This window comes from Hippichthys cyanospilos, chromosome 12 (assembly GCF_059441005.1).
Source record: "Hippichthys cyanospilos isolate Australia breed blue-spotted pipefish chromosome 12, RoL_Hcya_1.0, whole genome shotgun sequence".
In the NCBI taxonomy this organism is placed as follows: domain Eukaryota; kingdom Metazoa; phylum Chordata; class Actinopteri; order Syngnathiformes; family Syngnathidae; genus Hippichthys; species Hippichthys cyanospilos.
In genome coordinates, this window is record NC_142380.1 from 3,137,894 (window position 1) to 3,162,008 (window position 24,115).

The 24,115-nt window shown below is 41.2% G+C and overlaps 1 protein-coding gene across 2 annotated transcripts in view; it reads left to right on the top strand.

Moving 5' to 3' along the window:
* Positions 1 to 616: 616 nt before the first annotated feature.
* Positions 617 to 24,115, top strand: part of LOC148414404 (tensin-3) — a 36,614-nt gene continuing 13,115 nt past the window's right edge. The window contains exons 1-13 of one of the 2 annotated variants that reach the window (XM_088428602.1): positions 617 to 901; positions 10,206 to 10,373; positions 10,572 to 10,622; positions 11,395 to 11,517; positions 11,867 to 11,931; positions 12,782 to 12,865; positions 13,835 to 13,947; positions 14,952 to 15,012; positions 15,087 to 15,162; positions 15,241 to 15,370; positions 15,473 to 15,538; positions 16,537 to 16,650; positions 21,535 to 22,689. In XM_088428602.1, coding sequence (XP_088284728.1) covers positions 10,224 to 10,373; positions 10,572 to 10,622; positions 11,395 to 11,517; positions 11,867 to 11,931; positions 12,782 to 12,865; positions 13,835 to 13,947; positions 14,952 to 15,012; positions 15,087 to 15,162; positions 15,241 to 15,370; positions 15,473 to 15,538; positions 16,537 to 16,650; positions 21,535 to 22,689 — 2,188 coding nt within the window. In that variant the 5' untranslated portion in view covers positions 617 to 901; positions 10,206 to 10,223. Of the gene's footprint in view, positions 902 to 987; positions 999 to 10,205; positions 10,374 to 10,571; positions 10,623 to 11,394; positions 11,518 to 11,866; positions 11,932 to 12,781; positions 12,866 to 13,834; positions 13,948 to 14,951; positions 15,013 to 15,086; positions 15,163 to 15,240; positions 15,371 to 15,472; positions 15,539 to 16,536; positions 16,651 to 21,534; positions 22,690 to 24,115 lie in introns of those variants that run through there. The other variant, XM_088428603.1, reaches the window with a different exon arrangement.

The following is a 24,115-nucleotide window of genomic DNA, read 5'->3' on the forward strand; positions in this document are numbered from 1 at the left end:
GTGTTAAAAATTGTGTTGATTAAAATGGTAGCCGGGTTGGCATTAATTTTCTGAACATGTTGAAAAATGAGGGGAATCGGTGTGGTTGTAGGCCTTCACACAACAACAATAATCATAAAAATAATCACGATAGAGTAAAGGCCTTTAGCCCTCACAGAATGATTTACGATTACATTTATCAAATGTCAATTAGGGGAAATATTATACAACAATAAAAGCCATAAAATAATAATCAAGACTATACAAAATGTATATGAAGGCATTTCGTTTTCACAATGATTTGTTTTCAAGAATATTGCAGGAAAAATACTGTCATGCAAGGGTTAAATTACTGCGCTAGAGGGCGCACTATCATGATCATATCCTTCATGAAGAATCAATTCATTTCTATCGTCTGCACATGGGGCGATTGAGGAATGGGGGCAGGCGGGGTCGCCCTGTCCCGTGTGTGAGTGTGTGTGAGTGTGTGGGAAGGGGGGTGGGCGGCTCTGATGGAAATGTGCGTGTGAACAAACGGGCAGATATGGAGGGAGGAGGCTGGAGGGGGGCGTGGGGAACCGGAGGGAGACTGCCTAGTGGAGCAGTGGGAGGACCATCTCCATGCCAGAACTTTTGGCTTTTGCAGCGCGCGGCTTCGACTGGCGGAAAAGCGTGCCGAAGTAACGAGTGGCGGTTCGGTGCAAAGATCTCCCCCTCGATCCACCGACAATTTACAACCGAGTGTTCGTTTGGGCTCTATCTTAAGCCCACTACGATTCTTCCAAAAAAAAACGACCCTGGAATGAGCGAGCTCCGTGACGGGCTGAGGTTTGTGTGACCTCCGACACTTTCTCAGCCTTTTCTGCTCGTCCACCCGGCAAAAGCGAGACTCGGAAATTTGGCTTCCACGCAACTTGCAAAGGTAAGCCTGAACTTTCCTCTTTTTTCCCCCCCTCTTCTTTCACGCAGTCAATCATTACCAACAGAAGGGAGGATTTCAACCTCTGACTGCTCGCAAGGTAAGAGCACAGTGGAGCGTTTTTTTTCCGCTAACCACAAACTTATTGGGCTTGCAAAAGCAAAACACAACGTTTCACACAGTATTTACCTTGGAGCTGCGTCACTCATGCGTGTGTGTTCGTTGAAGTTTGAGGACAGAGAAGGGAGTCATTCAAACTCTAAACACTAAGTGGAAGTCTTTTTTTTTTAAATCCTTGTTATTGGAAATCATGCCAGTCAGCCTGACCTCTTAAAACAGCGGTGGGAAAGCTAAGGCTTGAGGGCCATTTAGGAGCCCTCGGGAACATTCAACGCGGACCTTTTTGAAGCATGAAAATATAACTAGAACCGTTGAAAACATCCTCCAAACATCAACCTAGCACTTGCACTAAATATATTTTTTTGGATTGCATTACTTAAGTACATAAAAGTAATATTTTCAAGATGGTGTAAAAGTAGGTAAAACGTAGTGTTAAAGGAACATTTGTGACCCGATTTGTTGTTTGTAGGGCAGAGCAATCAAAATCATTCATTTGTCAATTTTACAAAATGGACAATTTGGAAAATTTGCTGTATCCTGCATGGTTTTGTGGCAAAACATTGGATGTGTGCTTTACAAGATGTTTACAATATTTTCAAACTACTAAAGCTGTGAACATAAAGTTTACATTAAAACTGTTTTAAAATCAGTACAGATTATTGCTGTTTGAACATTTTTCACAAGCTTTTCGAAAATTCACATTGTGTGATTCGTTGCTTTGATTAAAACAGATAAAAATCGTCGAAATGACAAAAAAAACATTCATAGAATTCATTCATAGAATTCATATTTTGTTGTAATAATGAATCAATTCATTTACATTGGATAAATTATTACTCAACAATTAATTTTGGTAATCGATTAATCATTTAATTTCTTTTTAAAGTAACGATCATTTTCTGCCCCCCTGAAATCAGACTGTGTTCAAATCAAATCCGTTTTAATATTGTATACTTTTTTTGCCGATATACCGACATTTTAGGGGAAACAATAACTGCAGTCAATTTGAAACTTTTAAAAACCTGATTGATTGTGAAATTGACAACAGTCAACAGATTAATTGATCATCTAAATAATCACCTAATAATAATAATTTTCCAAATGATTGAAAAAAATTGTTTTTTTTATGACATATTGCCGAACCCTAATAATTGGAGATTTTCCGATTAATCCACAGCGAATCAATGATCATGTTAATTATGGTTTCGATATTCATTTAATCATTTTTAATTTAACATTCTATAATTAAATAAGTCTGTCACTCTCAGATTGACTTTATGTTGATTTTTTTTTTTTTTTACATCTGAAATATTTTTGCTTGTTTACCGATATCTTACAAGCGAACTAGAAACTCTACTGTCTTTTTTTTTAAAGCGGTGGAAATGTTAACTTTTGGATTCATTGATTAATTGACAAGCTAATCATTGGATTAATTGATCGTTTGGTAAGTTGTAACAGTCAGTCGTTAGTTGCAGCCCCTAATATTTTTTTTTTTGTATGAGAGTTTAAAAAAACTCACCCAAACTCAATAAGTCGTCATTCAAAAATGTTCGTTTTTTTAAGCTAATGTGCTCAGTTTCCATGCTGAGTTGATGATGTCATCTTTTTCGCAAACTTAGTATGAATATAAAAAGTAGAGCAAATTCTTCCTCATCACTTTCTTAAACGCACTCGCTTGACTTTTTTTTTTTTTTACAATGGTTACTTGCTTCGGCGCGATATGGCGTAATGTGAAACACATGCAGCCATTATTGCAGACGACTTAGCCGGGAGTCTTTTTCGAGCGCCAAAAAAAAAAAAAAGGAACAAGGCCCTCTTTTTTTTTTGTTTATTTTGATCTACGAGTTTCTTCGGCGCACACATCCGCCGTTGTACGCGCGGCCTGGGGGCGGCCATCTTTTGGGACGGCGCGCGGGAGCCCTCTCGGCGCTAGGCGTCCGTTTGACCTCCAGCGTAAGGCTCGGTGACCTTTCCCTGCGCGGAAATTCAATTGAGCCGCACGCCTCCATCCACACCCTCCTCCAGATTCATTCTTCTAAGGCGGCAGGTCGTTCCCCAAAGCGGGACGAACCCTTTCAACAATAATTACAAGCCGAGCAAGACAGGAGGAGCGTTTTTTTTTTTTTTTGAAAGATGCCAATTATAGCTTTTGTTGTGTTTTGAAGTCGGGACAAATGTGAACAGCACATGTCCACTAAGGCCAGCGGCCATTTAAAAAAAATTTTTGGGGGGGGGGGGGGGGGGGGGATGTTGGGCAAAGGGAGTCGCCGCCACTTGGCCGCCATGTGTGAGCCATTAAAAGGAGAGGAAGGACGGAGAAATGTTTGAGATCAACATGGAGCGAGAGTGGGAATGTAATCCGTTTCGGGATACATTCCTCCATGACCTTGGGATAGGAACGGATAATGAGGGAGTACTTTTTTTTTTTTTTTTCGACTCAGGGTGAGGCCTGTGATGTTTTTCTTCTCCCTTCACAAAAAAGTGTGACAAATACATGTTAGCCTTCCAGCGTTACCCCATAAACTTTCTAAAAATACAAACTGCTCCCGATCTGCGGCTTTTTTTTTTTTTTTCTCCTCGGATTTTTACAGTTTTGTTTATTTCAAATGGGTGTCATAGCCGGAGCCTGCCTGAGGATACGGCAGGAAAAGGCGGGACCAAAATCTGGCCTTATAATGATCCTATTATGTCACTTGATGTGCTTTCCTGCAGTTTGACTCCTGCCAAGTATGAAGACATTTTTCGAGGAGTGGTGGTATCGCAGCTATTTCGGCGGTTGTTCGATTTGTACCAACAGGAATCGAGAAACTCAGTCTTTCCTCTACATTCATTTATGAACGCCAAACAATTTCCTCTATGAGTACGATTCACTCGCAAATGTGTCAGTGTGCGCCGGTAAAAATGTATCTGGTCGCATGGCGCAACTATACGTGCATTGGTGTGACAACAATCGTATTTATTTATGTTAAAAAAGACCTGGCAAGAAAGATACAAAAACATCGCACCGTACGCAACTCCAAAATAAAATTACCGACACATGGACGTCTTTCCAATGGTCGCAGCGGGCTTTTATTTGATTTTGAAGTTAGCCTTTGTAGCTTTTGGCTAGCTACCATCACAGAGCTATCCGACACAAAAACACTGATTAACTCCTTTAGTGCCAAGCGTTATCAGAAAAGGAGGGCCAGTATATTTAGCATTTTCACTCATCTTTCAAGGCTGACAGAAAATTGTGTGCCATGTCCGTAAATATGGGTGTTATCTTATGAAAGATTGATTTCCATTACTTACTTTGAATTGCATGTAGGAAATAGCGAAGTTGTTTTTGTGGAAACACTGCCATCCAATGGTCACAGTTATTACTGCAGTGCTCAATTGACATATTAGGTAAGCATTAGTCATGGGTGGCAGCTACCCTACATGAAAAAACCCTATTTTTTTTTAAATGTAATTTTTGTAATTTTTATTCTTATTACTATTTTAAAAGATGAGAATTCTTATCCATGGCACTGAAAGATTTAAAATCTTAATTCAATTGCTGATTAAGGACACAAAGAAACCGCTAGTCAGTTATAGTACAATGCGGAACACAACTAGTTCTTTTATTTTTGTGCGGCTATCATTACGTTGCACGTCAAAATCATCTGGTCTTTGCCCCGGATCGGCTAGCTATTTACCACCATAAAAAATGTAACAGGCTTAACATATTTTACAGGAGACATCCTGCATTTTAGGTATGACTTTAAAAGTTTGGATTTAAGCCCTCGTGCGGTCACAAGATCGGCACAATCTACAAGAGATATAGCTAACAAGTGTATTTGATGTCATAAGATGTCAGCTGGCTCGGAGTTCAAATGGTTGAAGTGGCGGGGGGAGGGAACCTTTAGATTGCTTTCATATGTCTGCAGGCATGACGTTTGCGGCGGAATTGTAGTTTTCTTTAATTGGGCTAAAAACGCTGCGTGACTCACAAATGGGCAACGTGTAGCCCTGCCGTTTGCTTATGCGGTAAAACTCGATGCGTTCGGGGGGGCTGGGATAATGGACTTGGCCTCCTTTGCGTTGGCATATTTAAATACTTTTTCCCCTAGTTGGGTGGGTAAAAAAGTTCGCAGGTACACTTTTTGGGGGGGCGCGTATAATGCTAGAAGCTCAGAAATATTTTCTTGGCTAGTGTTTTTGCTTGATGTTGTCTGCTATGTTGGTTTCCATTTGCGGATTTGCAGCATACAGTAAATGTCAACGTTCCGCAATTTATGACTCGTCTTATGGCGGCGACGATAATTTGTACATGAGTAATGCGCAGTAAAGTCAGAAATACAGTACAAATTGTATGAAAAACATTCCTAAATGTCACACAAAATGAGCAAACTTATGGCAGTATCCGAGCACGTTTTCTCGTCTGTTCGCGATCTCGTAATCCTATAATTACAGTAAATAATGTTTTAAAACGATTTGGAGCTATTATGTTTAAACTGTTGACCTTGTTTTTTGCATTAACTTTGCGTAGGAACCAAATTTATGATTGGAGCTAAACAGCAATTTGATTAGGGCTGTCACTAGCAAATACAATCAATTATTTTAGCAATTATACCATTGACTAACTGGCTAAAATTAAAATAAATTTTTCATAATTAAAAATAATTATATAATAATAAATGCAATAAATAAAAATTAATTACAATAATTTACATTAAAGTGTATTTAAAAACATTTCTTTTTTCAAATAGTCTTTATTTACTATTGTTTACCGTTTAAAAACAATGGAAAAAAGCCTGTGAAGTGACAATGAGCCTTTAAGACACAGCCATTAACCGGTTTCTACCGCCACCTACTGTCTTGAGGTGAAACGCAAGTCAACAAAGAATTTTCTGTTTGCCGACAGTGTGACTGCCGCTCAATGTAATGTTGCAAAAATCGTAGAAAAATCAATGTCATAAATGCTTTTAAAATGCATCTCAAAACTCGTAATTCTAATGGTTTTGTATGGTGCAAAATTTGGACCATGATTGCATTTGCACACAAAATCTCGCGCGTCCAGCTGCAATCACGTAGAAATGTCAGAGTTTTAGTCATCTGTTTGAAATTTCAGCTCCCAAGTGTTTTTTTCCCCGCATTGATTCTTTTATGATATCACAAAAAAAATCAAATGAATGTCCATATATTTGTAACATATTGCCACAAGGGTTAAAATACTTGAACATTAATTTGATCGTCAATTAGCTGTCGATTAATCAATTAATTTTAACTGCTCCAATTTGAACCCAAATGACGACTGGTGCACAATCCTTAAACTTGTTTCCCGCACCTTCCTCCAATACTTTTTTGTTTCAAAGTATGTAGAAACAATCTATTGCGACGATGACCGCATTACCATCAGTGATGGAAAACGCAGGCCGGGAGCTTGTCCACGCATGTAGCAACCGTCAGAATCAGACATAAACAAACATCTTCTGGATTCGAGCCGTTCTCGTTCAATCCAACGGCCAAGTATGCAAACTTCTTGCCAACTCTTGTCATCGAAGTGAACTCCAAAAAAATGAAAACAAACACCCGATTCAACCCGTATGGCGGACGTTTGGGAATCGTAAGTTTCCCCTCACGTTGCAGCTGCTCGCGTGGAATATTCCACGATGAATTACTGGTCAGGTGAAAAGGGCGTGGCTTCCTTGACTCGAGGTTATTCTACACTACTTCCTTTTCCTTATAAACACTTTTGGGTGCATATAGCGAGGACGGTGCACCCGCCTAGTCCAAACTCTTACCTGCAGGGGTAAGAGCTCTTAGACACACCCTAATACCCCAAACATCCTGACCTTAATAATCTTGTCGCAGCTTGTTCCGAACAGACCCTATCTCCTTTGTTTTGTTTTTTTCTTCTTGAAATTGTTTCTGTGGGTATCGCAAGGACCTCCTGGCTCGGATCCTCTACCGGGCCAGGTCTCAGTGCCATGGGTGGCCTTGGGATTTGAGCTCCCTGGCAAAGCTCATTGTGCCTTTGTGAGCTAATGTTGTGCCTCATAGCGGAACAAAAGTAGTCGGAGCAAATTAAAGAGCAATTATCTTAAGAGCGTGCTGGGGCAAGTCGCTCTTGTCGGCTCCGATGATGAATGGGAGACGTGGTCTCGGATAAGGCTGGAGCTGGAGGTGGTCCTGCACATAACTGGCATTTGTGGTTTTCTATTGAAGGTGCAAGCACCCCGAGGGGTACGTCAAGACACTTCAGGGGGTACGCCAGATATAAACAGAGTTTCTATAGACTCAGCAAATCTTACAGAACGCTTTTTGATACTGTGAGAGAAACAGCACTTTTTTTCTTTTAAATGAACTTATTCAATACCAAGGATGCCTTTTTTGACATTTTTAAGAGTTCCGGACATTCAATCCCAGGTATTTGTTTATTTCTTTTCAAAAATTACATTTGGCCAAGCCCCCCCAGGAAAGAGAAAACTTTTCACGCCCCACCCCCAACTCGACCGACTATAAATAAGATTATTATCTATAAATAATTATATAAGTATACCTGAACCTGTATCCTTTTGTAACATTAATCAACTTTCAACAATTGTTATTAATAATAGTCATATGGGTTACAGCTTAGTCTAAAACTGAAGAAAATAAGTAAATAACCTTACTATTAGTATTTTTTTCAGCTTAGACTAACCTGTAACCTGTTTAAACGCTGTAAAAAGTAGTTACCAGTGTTTGAAAGTTGCTTTCTAATACTTTTTGTTTCGGTAATATTACAAAGTATACAGCTTTAGGGATATTTTTACAACTTTTGCAGATTATAATCTTATTTAGCGTCAGCGAAGTGAGTGGGGGGGCATGAGAGGTTTTCTTGTTCCTGGGGGGGGCTTTGCAAAAAAAAAAAAAAATTGAAAAGTACTGCTTTAAAGTCCGAAATTTGACTATTCTTAGAACTCTCATATAAACTCTGTGAGAATAGACAGAATTTTGTAAAACGAGAATCCTCCCAGCATTTTTTTTTCTCCACTGGCCCTAAACTGCAAAGATTATGGAGGGGACGAGGAGGACGGGACGCGGATTTTGCCTTTTTGGGTGGCCATATTGTTTTACAGTTTCAGGCACGTGTATTAAGTTGACGGCTATCCATATGCGACTATATGTGTCGAATTAATCCAAACTTACTCGACTTTTCTTCTCAAATGCTTTTTTTCTGCATCCGATTGACCCGCCAAATAAACAAAGACTTTCACAACTCTGGGTCACACGCAGGTTAAGTATTGCTTAGATTCCAATCTAATCTTCAGTTCGCAAAGCACTTTGACACATCCAAAATAGTACAAAGACACCCCCCCCCCCCCCCCCCCCGACCCCCCCTCCCATCCCTGCCCTGGAGATAGGTGGACTCGAACTACTATAATTTGCCATTAGTTGACATTTTTTTCCTCTAAAGGGAAATAGGCTAACCTAGCGGGTTTGGCTAACCTTTGGGTTTCCCCCCCAGACACACGGCCTCTTTCATTCCGCTCGGCCGACAACATCCCCGCTCCCTTTCGGGCGCCCCTTCAAAGCGCCGGGACGTAGCCCGCAGTCATTTCACAATTGACTGTCAGACGCGTTCTCGACTGTCGATAGTTTCATCACGGCTAACGATCGGAGGGGTCGTACGAGAAGGAGGACCATGTCCTTTTGGCCTCGTTTGGAAACGCCAAGCCGTTTGCCTGCTTATGTTTGGATCAAGTCCCGATGGTCGTTCGTCAAGATTGGCTGCTGGCGCCGGGGGATTCGTGATTTAATCTTGGTCATAAAATGCTAGATATTAGATCTGAACTAAGTTCTAAGTATACTGAAAGTCTTTTCTTTAGTTCTATTTGCTATGTGTGTGAAGCCAGCAATTAGCCGATGCAGGGCGGCCAAGCACTTGAGATGAATGATATTAAAAAAAAAATGACACTTGTGTTGGGACTGGCCAATAGTAGAAATGTATACAAATATAAGAAAAAGATATATATATATATTTTTTTTTTTTTTTTTTTTTGCTAGCCAACAGGAGACAATCCACCAATAAAACAAACATGTTCAAGGTGTCAGTTTATGAAACAACAATAAAATATAACAGAAAAAATGTGAATCCATGGCTGTGCTGAAAAATAGTTTAAAAAAATAGTATTAAAAATATAAAGATTATGTATGGATGTAATAGATCTTGTATAAAAGTTTGTGATGTGTAAATTATACACACACACACACACATATATATATATATATATATATAAATGAATAATGTGCTATGTGTTTATATGCCTAGTAAAATAATCTATGGAAGTAATGAGTTGACATATATTTTTCAATATTTTAGTGCTAAACATGCAGGTATGTTCAGCCTGTTGAAGGTAGGATGATGCTTCCGGCAATTAAAAATAGTTTTGAATAAAAATAAACTTCTATAATACTTCTATAATAAAATAAACTAAAAAGAACTTCCATGTACACCATGTGGCATATTGGTGACAAGAACTGTTTATTTCTCTCTCTCTCTCTCTCTCTCTCTAGATGGATAGCTATATATACAGTAAACATAACATGTTTTTGAAAAGTACGAGGAAGGCCTAAAGAAAAATGTCAGACTATTCTCATTGTCAATCAAGGAAAATTCGCCCACCCACAGCGCAAAAAAACACCGACAGAGATAAGGTCGCTTACTGGGAAGCTGTAATACAATTAAAAATGGATCAAGGGTGACAGGTGTTTCCCCTCACACTTTGTACAACTTGTGAAACGTATTTTTGGCCAGTGCTTTTTCTGGCCAAGGTCTTCTTATCTATTTATTAAGTAGACAGGACAGGAAGTCTCTTTTCATGAGCTCATTACAACATGCCATCCAAGCCAACATGTTTCAACTGGAGCTCTTTGTTTCCGCATTTCTGCTGTCATCTCACAGGTATTTTATATCTCTTTGCGCATAGATAAGTGCTTTCAATCTTCCCAAATAAACAAGCCGATACGTTTGCTTATTCGTGACGCTAAGCCGACGACCGTTACTGCGCAAACACGCGCGCTCCCCACGATCCGCTTTTCAGGTCATTCTCCGAGCGTATCGGCGGGAAACTTGGACACAATGACAATCGGCGAGGACTTTGACCGTCAAATATTGACTCGAGCAAAGTCACCTGTCGCGATGGTGTGAAGTGACTCACCGCTATCTTTCTCCCGGTGACAGGAGCGCCCGACGTCCGGCATGGAGGAGGGATACGAACTGGACCTGACGTACATCACCGAGCGTATCATCGCCGTCTCCTTCCCGCGGGGATGCCTGGAGGAGATCTACGCTCACAACTTGAAAGACGTCACGCGGATGCTCAAGTCCAAGCACGCCGACAATTACCTGGTCAGTAAAATCCCGCCCGCGGTTTCTCGCAGCTTTTGTGGCCCGGTTAAAAAACACACCGCATCCATCTTACTGTTGCGTGGATGTTTGACCCGCTACTGATTTTTCTCTGTTTTACCGCTGAGCTCAACTGTAGCCGTTTGGAGAATCAATGTCCGAAAAGAACGTTTAGATTGACTCGCTGCCTGTTTTTCGCAGATTATCAACCTGTCGGAGAAAAGACATGACCTGTCAAGAATGAATCCAAAGGTACGTTTTGGGGAGCTGTTATTAAATAAAATGATTTATGCCCCCCATCAGGCAGTTTTGATCTTACTCAGGATGCAAAAGATACGGTAGAAATGTGTGTTTTTCAATCAATATCAGTTTGAAGTATGATTGTACGAGTGTGTGAGCATAGCTTAGCGATTGATCACCATGTGTTCCAACCAATGTTCAAATTCATGGCGTCGTTGCTAGCCCGTTGGACTGGACAGAGTGTGTATCACTGACAGATGTGTGTTTTGGTGATACATGACGAGAAACCTAAAAAAAAAAACCGAGGTCATTATCATTGTCACTAATCAGCAGACGGATGTTCATTTTGGCGACGAACAACAAAAAATCCCCCCAAAAAAAGCTAAGCATTGACGGAAAGTGGATTTTGGTCTGTCGTTGTGTTTGTCATTTACTGGAAGAAGTTGGGGCGGCTAGGTGACCTGCCAGATGCTCGTTTTAGCATCGAATGACAAGAAAACTAAAAAAAAAAAAGAAAAAATTGAAAAGATATACCCCCATTGTTGCGACCAATCACTAACCAGGAGATGTGCGATGTCTGTCGTGGACCAATGCAAAGTTTTTCTGTCCAATGCTGATGGTCCACTTGGTAGTAGGCAATACGGAATCACAGAAATAATATCCTGTGTTTCTTATTATTCTTGGAAAAAACAAAAGTCTACAGATGAACTTAATCATGCAGGTTTTGAGTGTTATTTCATAGATGCGTATTATATAATGATCAAACCATGTTGTGTATTTTCAGACTCTGGACACAGGCTGGCCCGACATGCACGCCCCGCCTCTAGATAAGATCTGCACCATCTGCAAAGCAATGGAGAGCTGGCTCAATGCGGACCCGCTGCATGTGGTGGTTATCCACTGCAGGGTAAGCGCTCATGTTTTTTTGTTTTTCCTCTTAAACGCCAACGCTAAAATGTAGATCGTTTCCCTAAGTACTACAAAAATAAAATTTGAGAATATTCTCTGACAAGAAGCTGAAATTTTGGAGCATTGTAAGTCTCAAAAATATTAATTATCAAACATATTTACCGATGTGTTGTGGGGAAAAAAAAAATAAATATATATATATATATGTGTGTATGTATGTATGTATGTATGTATATATATATATATATATATATATATATATATATTATATAAAATTAGAAATATTTCGACATGGTGAGGAACATTTAAATGTTAAATTTAAAGTCTCCTGCCCTCCTGCGTTTTAGGGCGGCAAAGGACGAATCGGTGTTGTCATTTCATCCTTTGTGCATTTCACAGACGTCTCGGCCAGGTAAGCGCCCATGTGTCTATAAGCGTCTATGTTTGTATTCTAGGCGTCGTTTGTCATCGTTTGCCCACTCCCTGTCGGCATCCAACAAACCACAACAATGCGCCGTGACTCATTTGGCGGACCGCAAAATCAGTCAAGTCATTTGTTTACCTCTTGTAATTCAAGGTCAACGTGATTCAGAGGCCGACACAAAGAAAAAAAAGGAAAAGCACACAATTTAAGTGGTGAATCACCCCGTATAGAATTACAGGTACACGAATCAGCTAGGGAGAGAGAAAAAGTTGTGACTGTAATGGCCGCTGGCTACGGTGTCACTTTCATGTCATCTATTCATCTTGGACAGTCCGCAAAGAGTTGTTGTTGCGTTTTACACGCAAAACAGAAAAACAGGATATCGCTGCGCTATATTGTGAAACCGATGAAAAGGTGAATGTGAAAGACAGGAAGAAAAAAAAAAAAAGAGTCCGAGGAAGAGATAGGAAGACAATGCGTCAGATTTACAAAAGAATAGATTTTGCTTTGGGGTGGAGGCACGGGGGTCCGGGTGAAAAGGCCCCCACGCTTGTTGGTTTTAGGGATGCCTGAATGGCCGAGTTGTGCACACACTCCCTCCTCTCCGCCTCCCTGTTTACTTAAAGCTGCCATTCTCTTCCTCTCTGCGGGAATCTCTTGTCGCCCTGCTTACTTTCACTCTTCTCCATTATGCATGTGTATGCATGTGTGTCTGTGTTGATCTTGTACAAGTCAGGGTTAACTCACTTTAATTACGGGGGTAGCGCAAGTTGAATCGGTTTGAGTCATCCTTGCTGGAAGTGTTTCATTAATTGTCTTTCCCCCACTTCCTCCGAAGTGCTGACCAAGCATTGGACCGCTTCGCCATGAGGAAATACTACGATGATAAGGTGTCTGCTCTCATGACGCCTTCGCAGAAGCGGTAAGGGCCAAAACAACGCAACTCTGTTTTCATTATCGTGATGAAATATATGGCATCCCCTCCTGCGCCAATCCTACGTGTAAAACCTAAAACATCCGAGAGCGGAAAGCGGAAGTCACCATAACTGTTCTATTATTCTCTCAATGTGTTTACAGAACTACTAATAGACATCAGTATGACAATTTTGCTACGATCACAATTTTCCATATAGTTTTCATGGTAAAATGAACTCTAAATCTGCAGCTATTAAATCAACCTAGTAATGAAGCTACTGTCATATAAGCACTGCAAAAATATACAGTTTACTGTAACTCGAAATAACTGTCAAATAAAACCAATAACACCGCGACAAAATCACGGTTGCAAAACAGTCATAAAGCTAACAAAGCTATCAATGTAAAGCTAGCAACACGCAGCAGTAATAAGGTTATCACGACAATGATGCTAATAATGATGCTAGTTAGTATCAAACAAAGCTGCAAATTGGTTGGTTTGGGTATATTTAACCTACAGTACTGTAATATGAAGCTACTAAATTAGCAATCACAGTGAGATAGCATAACTGTCAAATTTAGCTAATAATGGAGGAAACTAGTAAATCCAATCAACGTGCCAGAAATTGTACTTGAAGCAAAATAGCGTTTGAATAATAGTAATAAAGGAGATAAAAACAAAGACTGAATGTTTAACTGTAGTAAGCTAATGTAAAGGAGATAAAAACAAAGACTGAATGTTTAACTGTAGTAAGCTAATGTAAATGCTATCTCAGCTAGCAAATTAAGATTGCTAAGGATAAAGCTAACAGTCTCCTTGAACAAATTGTTAATTGAAGTATTTTGCTTTTACTTAACTTAATTTAGAAGTCCATTTTCATCATTTGTAGAAGATGGTGTTAAGGATTTGCTAATTTGAGTAAATGCTACAAGAAGAAAAAACAAGTATGTTCACGTACTTGACTTGCGTTTTTAGGTATGTTTGGATCCTCAACAGCCTCCTTAGCGGATCCATGAAGATCAACGCTTCACCTTTATTCCTGCATTGCATCATCCTCCACGGAATCCCCAACTTTGACTCGTCTGGAGGTTTAAAGTCTTTTTGTTTACCGCCACACACAGCTGCAGCGAGTCGAGGAGCGTTAGAAGGAACTCAGACGTGACCACATCATAGTCTTTTAACGCCGCACACATGCGTGCACATGCTCAGACACATGAAGTCTTTGAAGCGGGAGAAACCTTCAACCTGTGGGCCAAATAAAGACAGAGCGCTCTTGAGCCACCTGTCAAAGAAAGAAACATTTGAACTTGTAAAAATATGTTTACTCAACATGCTAAACTGCCTCTCAAGTGTTATGCTAGCCACACTAAAATGCTCGGTTTGTTACCCAAAGCTAAGTAAAACCAAAATAAAGTAAAATTACTCACCCTAGGAAAAACGTACCCTATTTTCCGCACTATAAGAAGGCACACGGATTATAAGGCGCACCCCCAATTAATGACATATTTTAAAACTTTTCCCACATATAAGGCGCACCTGGTTATAAGGCGCACCCTCAATTAATGACGTATTGTAATACTCAAAATAATAACAATAATAACTCAAATAATAACTCTAAACTCTCAATAGTATAATAACTCAATGTCAATATGAGCAACCTCGTTCAACCGTAAACACACAAAAGAACATGTCAAAGTTTACTTTATCATTTCGTTCCCCCATTTACCAATCTCAATATTGATCCATATATAAGGCGCACCCGATTATAAGGCGCATCATCAACTTTCTAAAAAAAAAAATTTAGGTGCGCCTTATAGTGTGGAAAATACGGTAATAGTGTTTTGTTTCTGCTTTAATGCTAGCCGTTAACGTCATGCTATCAGAATGTTGAGGCCCTTAAAACAAAAAACGAGTGGAAATATGTCTTTGGGATCAAACGGGGTATCAGTCATGCAAGTGTAAAAAAAAAAAAAAAAAAAAAAAGAGGTTCCCATGAAAGATGAGAAAATTTGCATTTTATTTCTAAAATAACAAGAATGACAGCATGCTATAAATCCTACAAATCTACGTGTTTTTTTTTTTTTTTTTACAGTATGTCGACCGTACGTCAAAGTCTACCAAGGAATGCAAGCGGTGTATTCTTCTGGAATCTAGTAAGTAGCGCCGTGACTCTTCAGCCTTCACCCCGAGTTCATAATTTGTCTGATTACGACTTTGTCCCTGACAGTAACATCGGTCCAGGCCACAGGGGGCGGATCTGCGTCACCCTGGAGCCTGCCCAGCTACTCAAAGGGGACATTATGGTAAGGAAAATAAACAGTGCACAAATGACATCAGAAATCTTTTTCAGCTTCACTGTATTTTCCTTCCTCCCGTTGTAGATTAAATGTTACCACAAGAGTGAGGTTTCTTCAGAGCGCGAGGTGATTTTCAGGCTGCAGTTCCACACGGGAGCAGTGCAGGGCTATAAACTGATGTTCGATAAAGAGGACATGGAAGCCGCCAACAAAGGTAAAAACAAAACAAAACAACAAACAGGAGCACGCAGGTTTTGATTTACACTTCTTAGATCCATATTCTTCCTTTCCAAAAGCATTCTCTCATGTGTCTCAGACTCCAGATTTCCCGAGTATGGCAAAGTTGAGCTGGTTTTCTCAGAAGGACCAGAAAAGATCCCAGGTAATTAACATTCGATGCCAAAGACGTGCTTTTGCGCAATTTTGAAGTGACGAGGCAACCCGTTGGCGCTAGAGCCGCATGTGGCTCTTTAGCGCCGCCCTGGTGGTGCACTGTAACATTTTAACGCTCATGTGTAGTAAATTTTTTAAGATAAGTTAACCCGTTTTAAAGCCTAAACAGAGTTACTCACTGCTTCACTTTTAAAACATTTTTTAAAGGGTACACACAATTTTTGCATTCTAATATTCCTAGCTATGAAATAAAGTGTAAAACAATGAATGAATAAATGTACAATCCTTATATAAAATTTAAATAAAATAAAATTACTCACCCTTTTGACAGAGTTCCTCCAAATTGCTTTTTCCGGCGAGTGCAACTTTCTATTTCCTCATTCATGGTTATCATCTCACTTTCTGACATTGGTGGTTTTCCTTGCAGAAGCAAAAAAAAAAAAAAGCACAATCGCATGCAAATTTTTGTTTGACTTTTCAGGAAAATATGATCAGATCCTACTACTTTTGTAAAACGCGGTCTGGCCTTAGCCACAAAGTTGTGAGAGATCCAATACAAGAGCTGAATGAAAAAAAATAAAAATAAAAAAGCCTATACAGGGGCTCTTCATTTATAACAGACTTCCCTTCGAATTTAACACTTTTAATGCCAAATTCTTGCATTTTGACTTTCACTGCAGTGAAAAATCTGACAGCATAAAATACTCACTCTGTTTAGACGAAGAGATTTATGCTACCCGTGTCAAACATGCAAGGGTCATGTGCCTCCTAGCAAATGTCAAATCCATATTTTTTTATTAAGATGTCCAAAACCGATCCCTTGGGCATGAGAATTACACACATGGCTGATAAATATGAACACATTTGGATATAATGACTTCTGTGCTGCTCTGCGTTGAGATGTTCTCGAAGTTATTATGGTACCATATTCCCCAAGTTGTACTAAAGGGAGGTCATAGCTAAATTTGATGTTTCTTTTGGCCTCAGGTGCTGACAGATGGCATAACGGTGTGGATGTTACCGTGGACTACAACACCGCAGACCCCCTGATCCGCTGGGACTCTTACCAGAACATGTGTGATGCTGAAGGTATTGTAGCAAGTGAGTACTCCTCTGCATACTTACACCTCACTTATCAAATATTCGCTTTGCAGTTGTAATAATTTATCTAGTTAATCTCTTTTTAATATAACCAAGAAATTTCGGGAAAACTTTCAATCTGAGTTTTTTTGTTTGTTTGTTTGAAGCTCGTTGCTGGCAGAAATAATTTCAACCATCAGGAGGAATGATGGTGTTTTCTTTTGTCAATCACCAAATAATTAAAAAAAAAAACGAACGCTTTGAGTGCCAAGTGTTATCGAAAAAGGAAAGCTCTGGAGGGTCACTGTATTTAGGATTGTCACTCATCTTCCATGGCCGATGGAATATTGTGTGCTATGTCTCTGAAAATGGGGGTGGTATTACATGAAAAATCCATTCTTCAGTTAGAATTGCATGTAGGTAATATCTGTTGTAATTGTGGAAACGCTGCCATCCAGTGGTCACAGTTATCACTACAGTGCTCAATTGGTAATAAATTAGGTAAGCATTAGTCAAGGGTGTCAGCTACCCTCCATAAAAAAACCTATTTGATGAGAATTGTATTATTTTTTATTGTTATTACTATTTTAAAAGACGAGAACTCTCGTCCATGGCAATGAAAGAGTTCAAATTGCTCATGTAAATCGTAGACTTGCTCAAATGCGGGGTGTTTGAGTTTATTTTGGCAAAGAGATATGCTACGGCTTGCTACATCAGGTGGTAGGCGAGACTGGGTGCTTTGCATTGATGTGGTAAGCTAAACTTGAGCTTCTTCTGTGCTAAGATCCATACAAAAATGCTTAACACTTCTAGCTCACAACTATGACGACTTCTTTTAATGCGCAGTGTAGAAGAGCGGAGCGTTGTTGTATGTAAGCGCCGGCTTCAAAGTCAGAGGCTTGCGTTCTCAGGGCACTTCTATTTTGTTGCTTGTTCAAATGAATAGGCGCGCTTGAACCATCAGACACCCTCAGTAGCGCCTCGGCAGTCAGAGCCTGGCGACGCGCTGTCCTCGCCGTGGTCACTGCTCTCCACGCAAAGACCCCATTCACAACAGCATCCCAGAATAGATACAGATCCACCCAATTCCCATGACTCACAGGATATGAAAGTTGGATGAAAATGAGCCGTGTTATGGTCACATAAACATTTATGTCTCAATAAAAAAAAATAAAAACAGCAGACGCGAACAAAGCCGCAATTTTCCCCCCCGCCGCTCGATTCCGAAGCATTCATGTGGGATATTTACAACCCCGCTTTCTCATGTAAACACGACATCCGAGCGGGACTTTGTGGGAATTCTACATCTTCTTCCCAGCGGCCTGGTAGACAAAACGTCCCCTTCTTTGACAGCCTCCAAAACGACACGGGCCGAGGAAGTCTAAAAACTGTTTGCCACAAAAGTGCTAAGAGTGTGTGTGTGTGTGTGTGTGTGTGTTGAGGTGGGGAGAAAGAACTCATTTACTTCAATGGCTGTTTTTTTTCTCTCTCTCTTCAATGACTACCAATGTGTGTTTATCCCTATGTGTGAATTAAGAGCGGGATTTAAAAGCAGCTTGCAGAGGGCGTTTACTGACAAAATGGCGTCTTTGTAGAAAGCTACCAGCTGGAAACGTCTGGAAGTTGCTTATTAAAGGAGAAATAGTGAATAGGTAGGTTTAAAATCTTGCAGTGTGAACTCGGCCTTAGGGTGTAAATAATGGAAAAAGGGAGCACAAAAATAAGTCACCCTTTCTTTGGAAGGTTTTGAAAAAGAGGTTGAGTTTGAATGGTCGATGAGAACGATTTGGCAAAATTAGTCATGTAAAATAATACCCAATAAAGTGGGCCCTCGTGTTACGAGATGAATCCGTTCCGCGGTTTGGCTCGTGAGGCGAATTCACCTTATGGCGGGCGATCCATAATTTATGTTAAATATCTAATGCGTTCAGTACCCCAGGTAAAAACCTCAAAATTGTACATACATATTAAGTATTGGTACCAAAATAGTATAGTAAGTGCTACGTAAATATAATATACATGTAAACATTCAGAAAACATCACAAATAAAAAATATAGAAAGGATTTATTTACCTTTGAGTTATGCCCATATTCCCTTTTAAGGGTAGCCTAGGCTAGGCTAGCTTCGTATATCTTGATCATCTCTAGCAACGTTTTCATATAAATCATCTTCTTACTTCAATCAAATTCAATCACATTTTATTTGTATAGCCCTGAATCACCAAAGCCTCAAAAAAAAAATCCTTTCCACTTCCTGTTTCCATGTTTTGACACCCGGGATGTAGGAATTGTCGGAATTTCAAACCAAAGGGAGGGCATTTTGTAATTGCATAGTCGTAGCTCAGACCTCCTACTAAAAGCGGGTTATGTGACACTTGTGGATCATTTTGGGACTGACCACAAGGCCAAAAGGCTACGTACAATTTTGGCTTGTTCAGGAATCATGAAGCCATTTCTCTCGGTTCAGATGCATATTTTCATATGCTCATTACTTTGTGATCCAAGCACATTTTTTTCCAAGCCAACAATGAAAACACTTTTTTTTATTACATTTTTTTATGGTTATATACCAGATTTGGTCAGTAAGATCAGAAAATCAGCAGAAATAATCATCATTGTTTTCCAAAGTAAAAGTAGATGCTTGCTCATAGTGTTCAACACAATAATAATCGGCCTACATTCATATCGAACAAACAATCTCAGTATCTTTCCATTTGAGAGGTCTATGGACAATTTCGGTCTCTAAATGAGTAATACACTATGAAAAATATTTTTTTTTTATTAACCTGGTACTCAATTAGTTGTCGATTAATCGATTCATCATTGCACCTCTCCACAACACGCTGTCCGAGCATCAGTACAAAGTAACAACTCAAACATATTTCTCCTTGACTCATCGTATGTTTTTGACTCGCTAGCCACAACCCACCAAGCAAGAACACAAGAAAAAAAAGGCCTCTGTAGAATTTACCATCCATGATTAAGGTAAAACATGATTACAGAAGGCCCAGAACTGAGTCTAGGCCACATCTGTTTCTGGACCATATCACACACCGAAGATAGCAGGAATGCGATTTAATGACACGCAAGGACAACTACCGGCCTGCCGCTCGCTCCTTGTGAAGAGCGGCAAACGCTTTAATTAAAAAGTATCGTTCTGAAGTGAAAAGTGTACAGGAAGGAATGTTGTTTTCATTCTCTGCTCCTGCCCCCCCGCCCCCCAGTGAGGTGGTCCCCCCCGATGCAGGGCAAGAGGTCTGCTTTCTGCCTTTCCTGCGGCCCGCCCCCTTCCCCAAAGCTCCGCCTCACGTGTTTACATTCCTTTGCCCTTATTTGGAGATGTCAAGCCCCCCCACCTTTTACACTCCTTGTGTAGAGCGCAAACACCTTCTCAGCGGAGAAAGAACTCACTCTAGCGATTTGACCCTGAACGTTATCCGGCGAGGGCAACGCCGCGTCCATATCAACTTCCCAGGAGATGCGGATTCTCTTGCGCGCCCACCTGCGCCGTGCGGAAAAGGTAGGAGTGTTTGCTAAGGGTCAGCGCGGAGGGGGAAACATCTGCCCGTGAAGCAGCTTGCGCCTTGCTGCGAATGTTACGAGAGGGATTGACCGGAACGCGTCAGGAGGAGGCCTGAGCCCAGCCGGCTCGGCAACGCCGGATGCGCCTTTCCGTTTAGTGTGTTTGTACATGTGGGGGGTAAGTCATACATACCGGAGCGGCGGTAGGAGGAGAGCGTTTTCATGCGCGTCTGGTATTTGCTGAGGATATATCACGCTAAAAGCACGGTTTGGGTTTCCTCGGTGGAATCGTAAACGAGCGGTGAGACCGAATTCTTCCGCTATGGCTCCCGATGTGGCGGTAGTGATGGATGGCGGCCGCAAACGACTGACCTCCTGTGTTTCTGGGGGATTAAAGAGGTTGTTTGGACATATGCCAAAGGTCAAGGGGCAGTCGGCAGGGAGAAGGCCGGATTGATCACAGCAGGGAGAGGAATGCAAGGGGTCAAAATTGTCAAGATGTGCAGCCGTCTGACACACAAAAGACACTCCCGGTTTGTTATATAATCTGAGCGCTGGGATTCTTGGGAGTTTTTTTTTTTTCTTTTCATGAAACACTTGGATGCCTGATGGGAGGCCAAGGAGATGAACAGCAAAAAAGACATAACTAGCATACAATTTTAAACACTTCCGATTAGGGCTGGCACTAATGAACTATTTCAAAATGGATTCTCTTCTTGGTTATTCCATCAAATAGTTAAGGAATCAACCCCCCTCACGTCCCCGTTTTTTTAAAATCATCTACTAAGATTTAACTTGAGCTTAGTATGTATTATTGTACATATGAGCTCCTAGACGCCAACAAAATTTGCCTATGCTAAACAGTTAGCAATCACTTTTCGTATTAGCGCATGAGCCAGTACATTAAGGTCAAGAAACACTGATTAGCATTTAGTTATGCACATTATACAAATTAATAGTTTCCTGAAAGTCACTTACAAACAATGCTTGAAAAAATTTCATGAATAAACTTGAGAGTGAAGCTGCTTGTTAGCTACAATGAGGTCATTGACTTCCTGTTCTTTTTCTTCTTGAGTGCTGCGCTATCCGTATCTGATTTATCAAACTTTGGAACTTCATTTGTATTATTGTATTGTATTTTTTTTTTTTTTTCTGGCTCGCTTGCTGCACAATAAGCCTCACTAACAAAATAAGACATACAACCTTATGCAAAGAAGTCATTTTAACACTTTGGCACTAAATAGTTTCATTTTCCAATTGATTTGCTATTAATTTGAAAAGAAAAACATTGTTGTTTAGCAGAGACCACCAGAACCCCCTATTCAAATCTCACATACCTCCATCTGAGAACCACTGCTCTAAAAATGTTGTTTCCTGTTACAGTGCCACAGTCTCAAAGTTTAAGCCAGGACAAAGCCGCTACCAAAAAGACCCACAACGGAGGAGAGACCGCGCTGGGTCGGGGGACCTGCACGACCTCCGCCACCTCGAGCCCCGACCACAGTGACCACGCCCTCTCCGTCAGCAGCGACTCAGGCTTGTCTAGCACCTCAATCTGGGCGGACAGACCCACAGCTTCGTCCGTTGCCGTCACCTCTCCCGCCGTCCGCCCCAACCAGGGTCCCAGCCAGCAGGAGAAAGTCCAGCTCAAACAGCTTTTGAGTGGATTTGGAGTGGAGGAACCCTCGCTGGAGGAGATGGACGATCCAGCCCCACGAGTGGGCGTCCATCAGATCGTCCCGGCTCAAGTGCACATTAACGGCGATTCCTCGAGAGGTCCTCAAGAGAGAGAAACAGACATCCTGGATGATGAGGTCATTACAGGTCAGGATCTACACAGCGTGGACAGCTTTGGGACTTTGTCGTCCTCCTGCCACAAAAGCAGCCAGAACTCCCTCCTGTCAGATGGCTTTGGGAGTCCCGGAGTAGAGGAGCAGCCAAGCCAGACTCACCTCCACCATCCGGCACCTTCTCCCATGGAGGACTACGAGAGACATTACGGTGAGACGAGAAGGAGCCATATTGGCCCGAGGAGCAACTCTGTGGCTTCCTCCAATCCCAGCAGCGCTCCTGCGCCAAAGCAGCACGTCTACAGGCAGGGAAGCTATTCCACGCAGTCCTGGGTCCGCCAACAACAGATGGTTGCCGCGCAACAGTTCATTTACATGCCTGAGGACGGAAACGATGCAGAAAGGTACCAAGGGAACAAACAAAGGAGTAATTCGCCCAAAGAAGGCCTGACTTTGGAGCAGAAGGACTCGGTAACATCCCTGAGAAGCAAAGCTCCTCACAAGGAACAAACGACACTGAACAATAACAACAACCAACGAGACGAGGAGTTCAAATCTCTCACTATGGACATCGACAACTCCATCGATCAGCTCAACCAGCTCATCATGGACCTGGACCCCACGTTCACGCCGCTCTCGAGTAAACATAGCTCCATCAAGCGAAACGGCGGAACGCACGTAAACGGATCGGCTCCCATGTGCTCCAACGGCGTCGATATGCGATTCGGCGAGAACGCGCAGCAGACGGGTAAGAAAGACGGTCGCACTGTAGTGATGCACCGAAATGAAATATCTGAGCTGTTAAGGTAGAAAACAGAACTTTACAAAACGTTTTCTTCACCGCTCAGTGAAGCGAAGCGCTCATTTCCTCCCCCCCGCCTCCCAACTTGACGTGTTTGAGTGGCAGAAATAGCAGGCTTGCTGCCAGCTTTTTCAGATGTTTTCAGTAGGTTTCGCAGGTCGGTGCGCTGTTCGGGCCTGCCTGTATCGCTATCTGAAGGGGGATCGGCACATTACAAGGGGACGGGAAGGAACTTTTTGAAATGTTTTTTACGTACATATTCTGCACATGAAAAAGTTGAAAGCAATCAAGCCATGTCTACGTGGATAAAGGTTAGTTTTTAAAACATAGACTGTATATTAGGGCTGCGGCGTTTGAATATTTTAGTCAAAATCACATTAGCGAATTGTGTTGGCTAAACTAGCATATTTGAGTCAGCCTGGTTTTGCTAAAAAGTCATTAAAAATGTCGGTAAATGTCAGTTTGGTCATTTAAGGCTATTAAATTGCCTTTGAAAAAAATCTTATATTTTTTGCCAGCCTATATGGAGCGGTTGAGTGCTGCTAGCCGCTAACATTGACCCGCTGCTGGCGACCGGCATTGTGTAATACGTCAGAGTAAGTTATTACCTTTAAAGCATTCTCAGTTAGCAAAATTAGCAAATGAAGTTGATTCCAGGACAATGTGGTGGTGTTGATGTTGGTGATGAGGAATTTGATAAATCCATGCTTAATTATCTCGTCATGCTCTCTATTCGTTCAGTTCCCCTTGCGGAAAGGCCTTGTCGCAACAACCCATTCATTGTCAACGTACTAGATTTAGAAAGATACTATGGCAAAGTGATTTCGGTAACAATGAAAACACAAAACTGAGAAAAGATTCAACCACAATTTTTTTCACTTTAATCAGGTGTCCACTTGTTTCTTTTTAATTCCAGGAGTTTCCCTTGTAACAATGCTGCCTAATTCATATCCGAACCAATGAAAAAGACACCAGGCTACCTCCTGTTCAATTGCCTAGCAACCAAAGCCAAATGTATGACACAAGATATCATTCCATTGCCGTGCAGTACAACACAGCGAGCGACGCAAAAATCAAAGCAGTATATCAAGTGCCTTAGTAGCTTTTAGTGTTTCCTGCTTTTACTGTTGGAAAAGTCACTGATGACCATCTTGAAATTTCAGTGATTAAAGCTTAGAAAAACAACAAGGGTATGAAGTTTCACTCTCTCAACTCTGAATAGTCAATGACAGCTGCCGTGCACTTAAGTCGGTGTTTTTAGCAGGAAACTAATGAGGCAGAGAGAAAAAGCAGTCATCCATCTGGCCGTGTGTGAATCACGACTCCAGCATGTATTTGTGGTTGGCAAGGGGAGGGCTGGTGGAGGTGATGG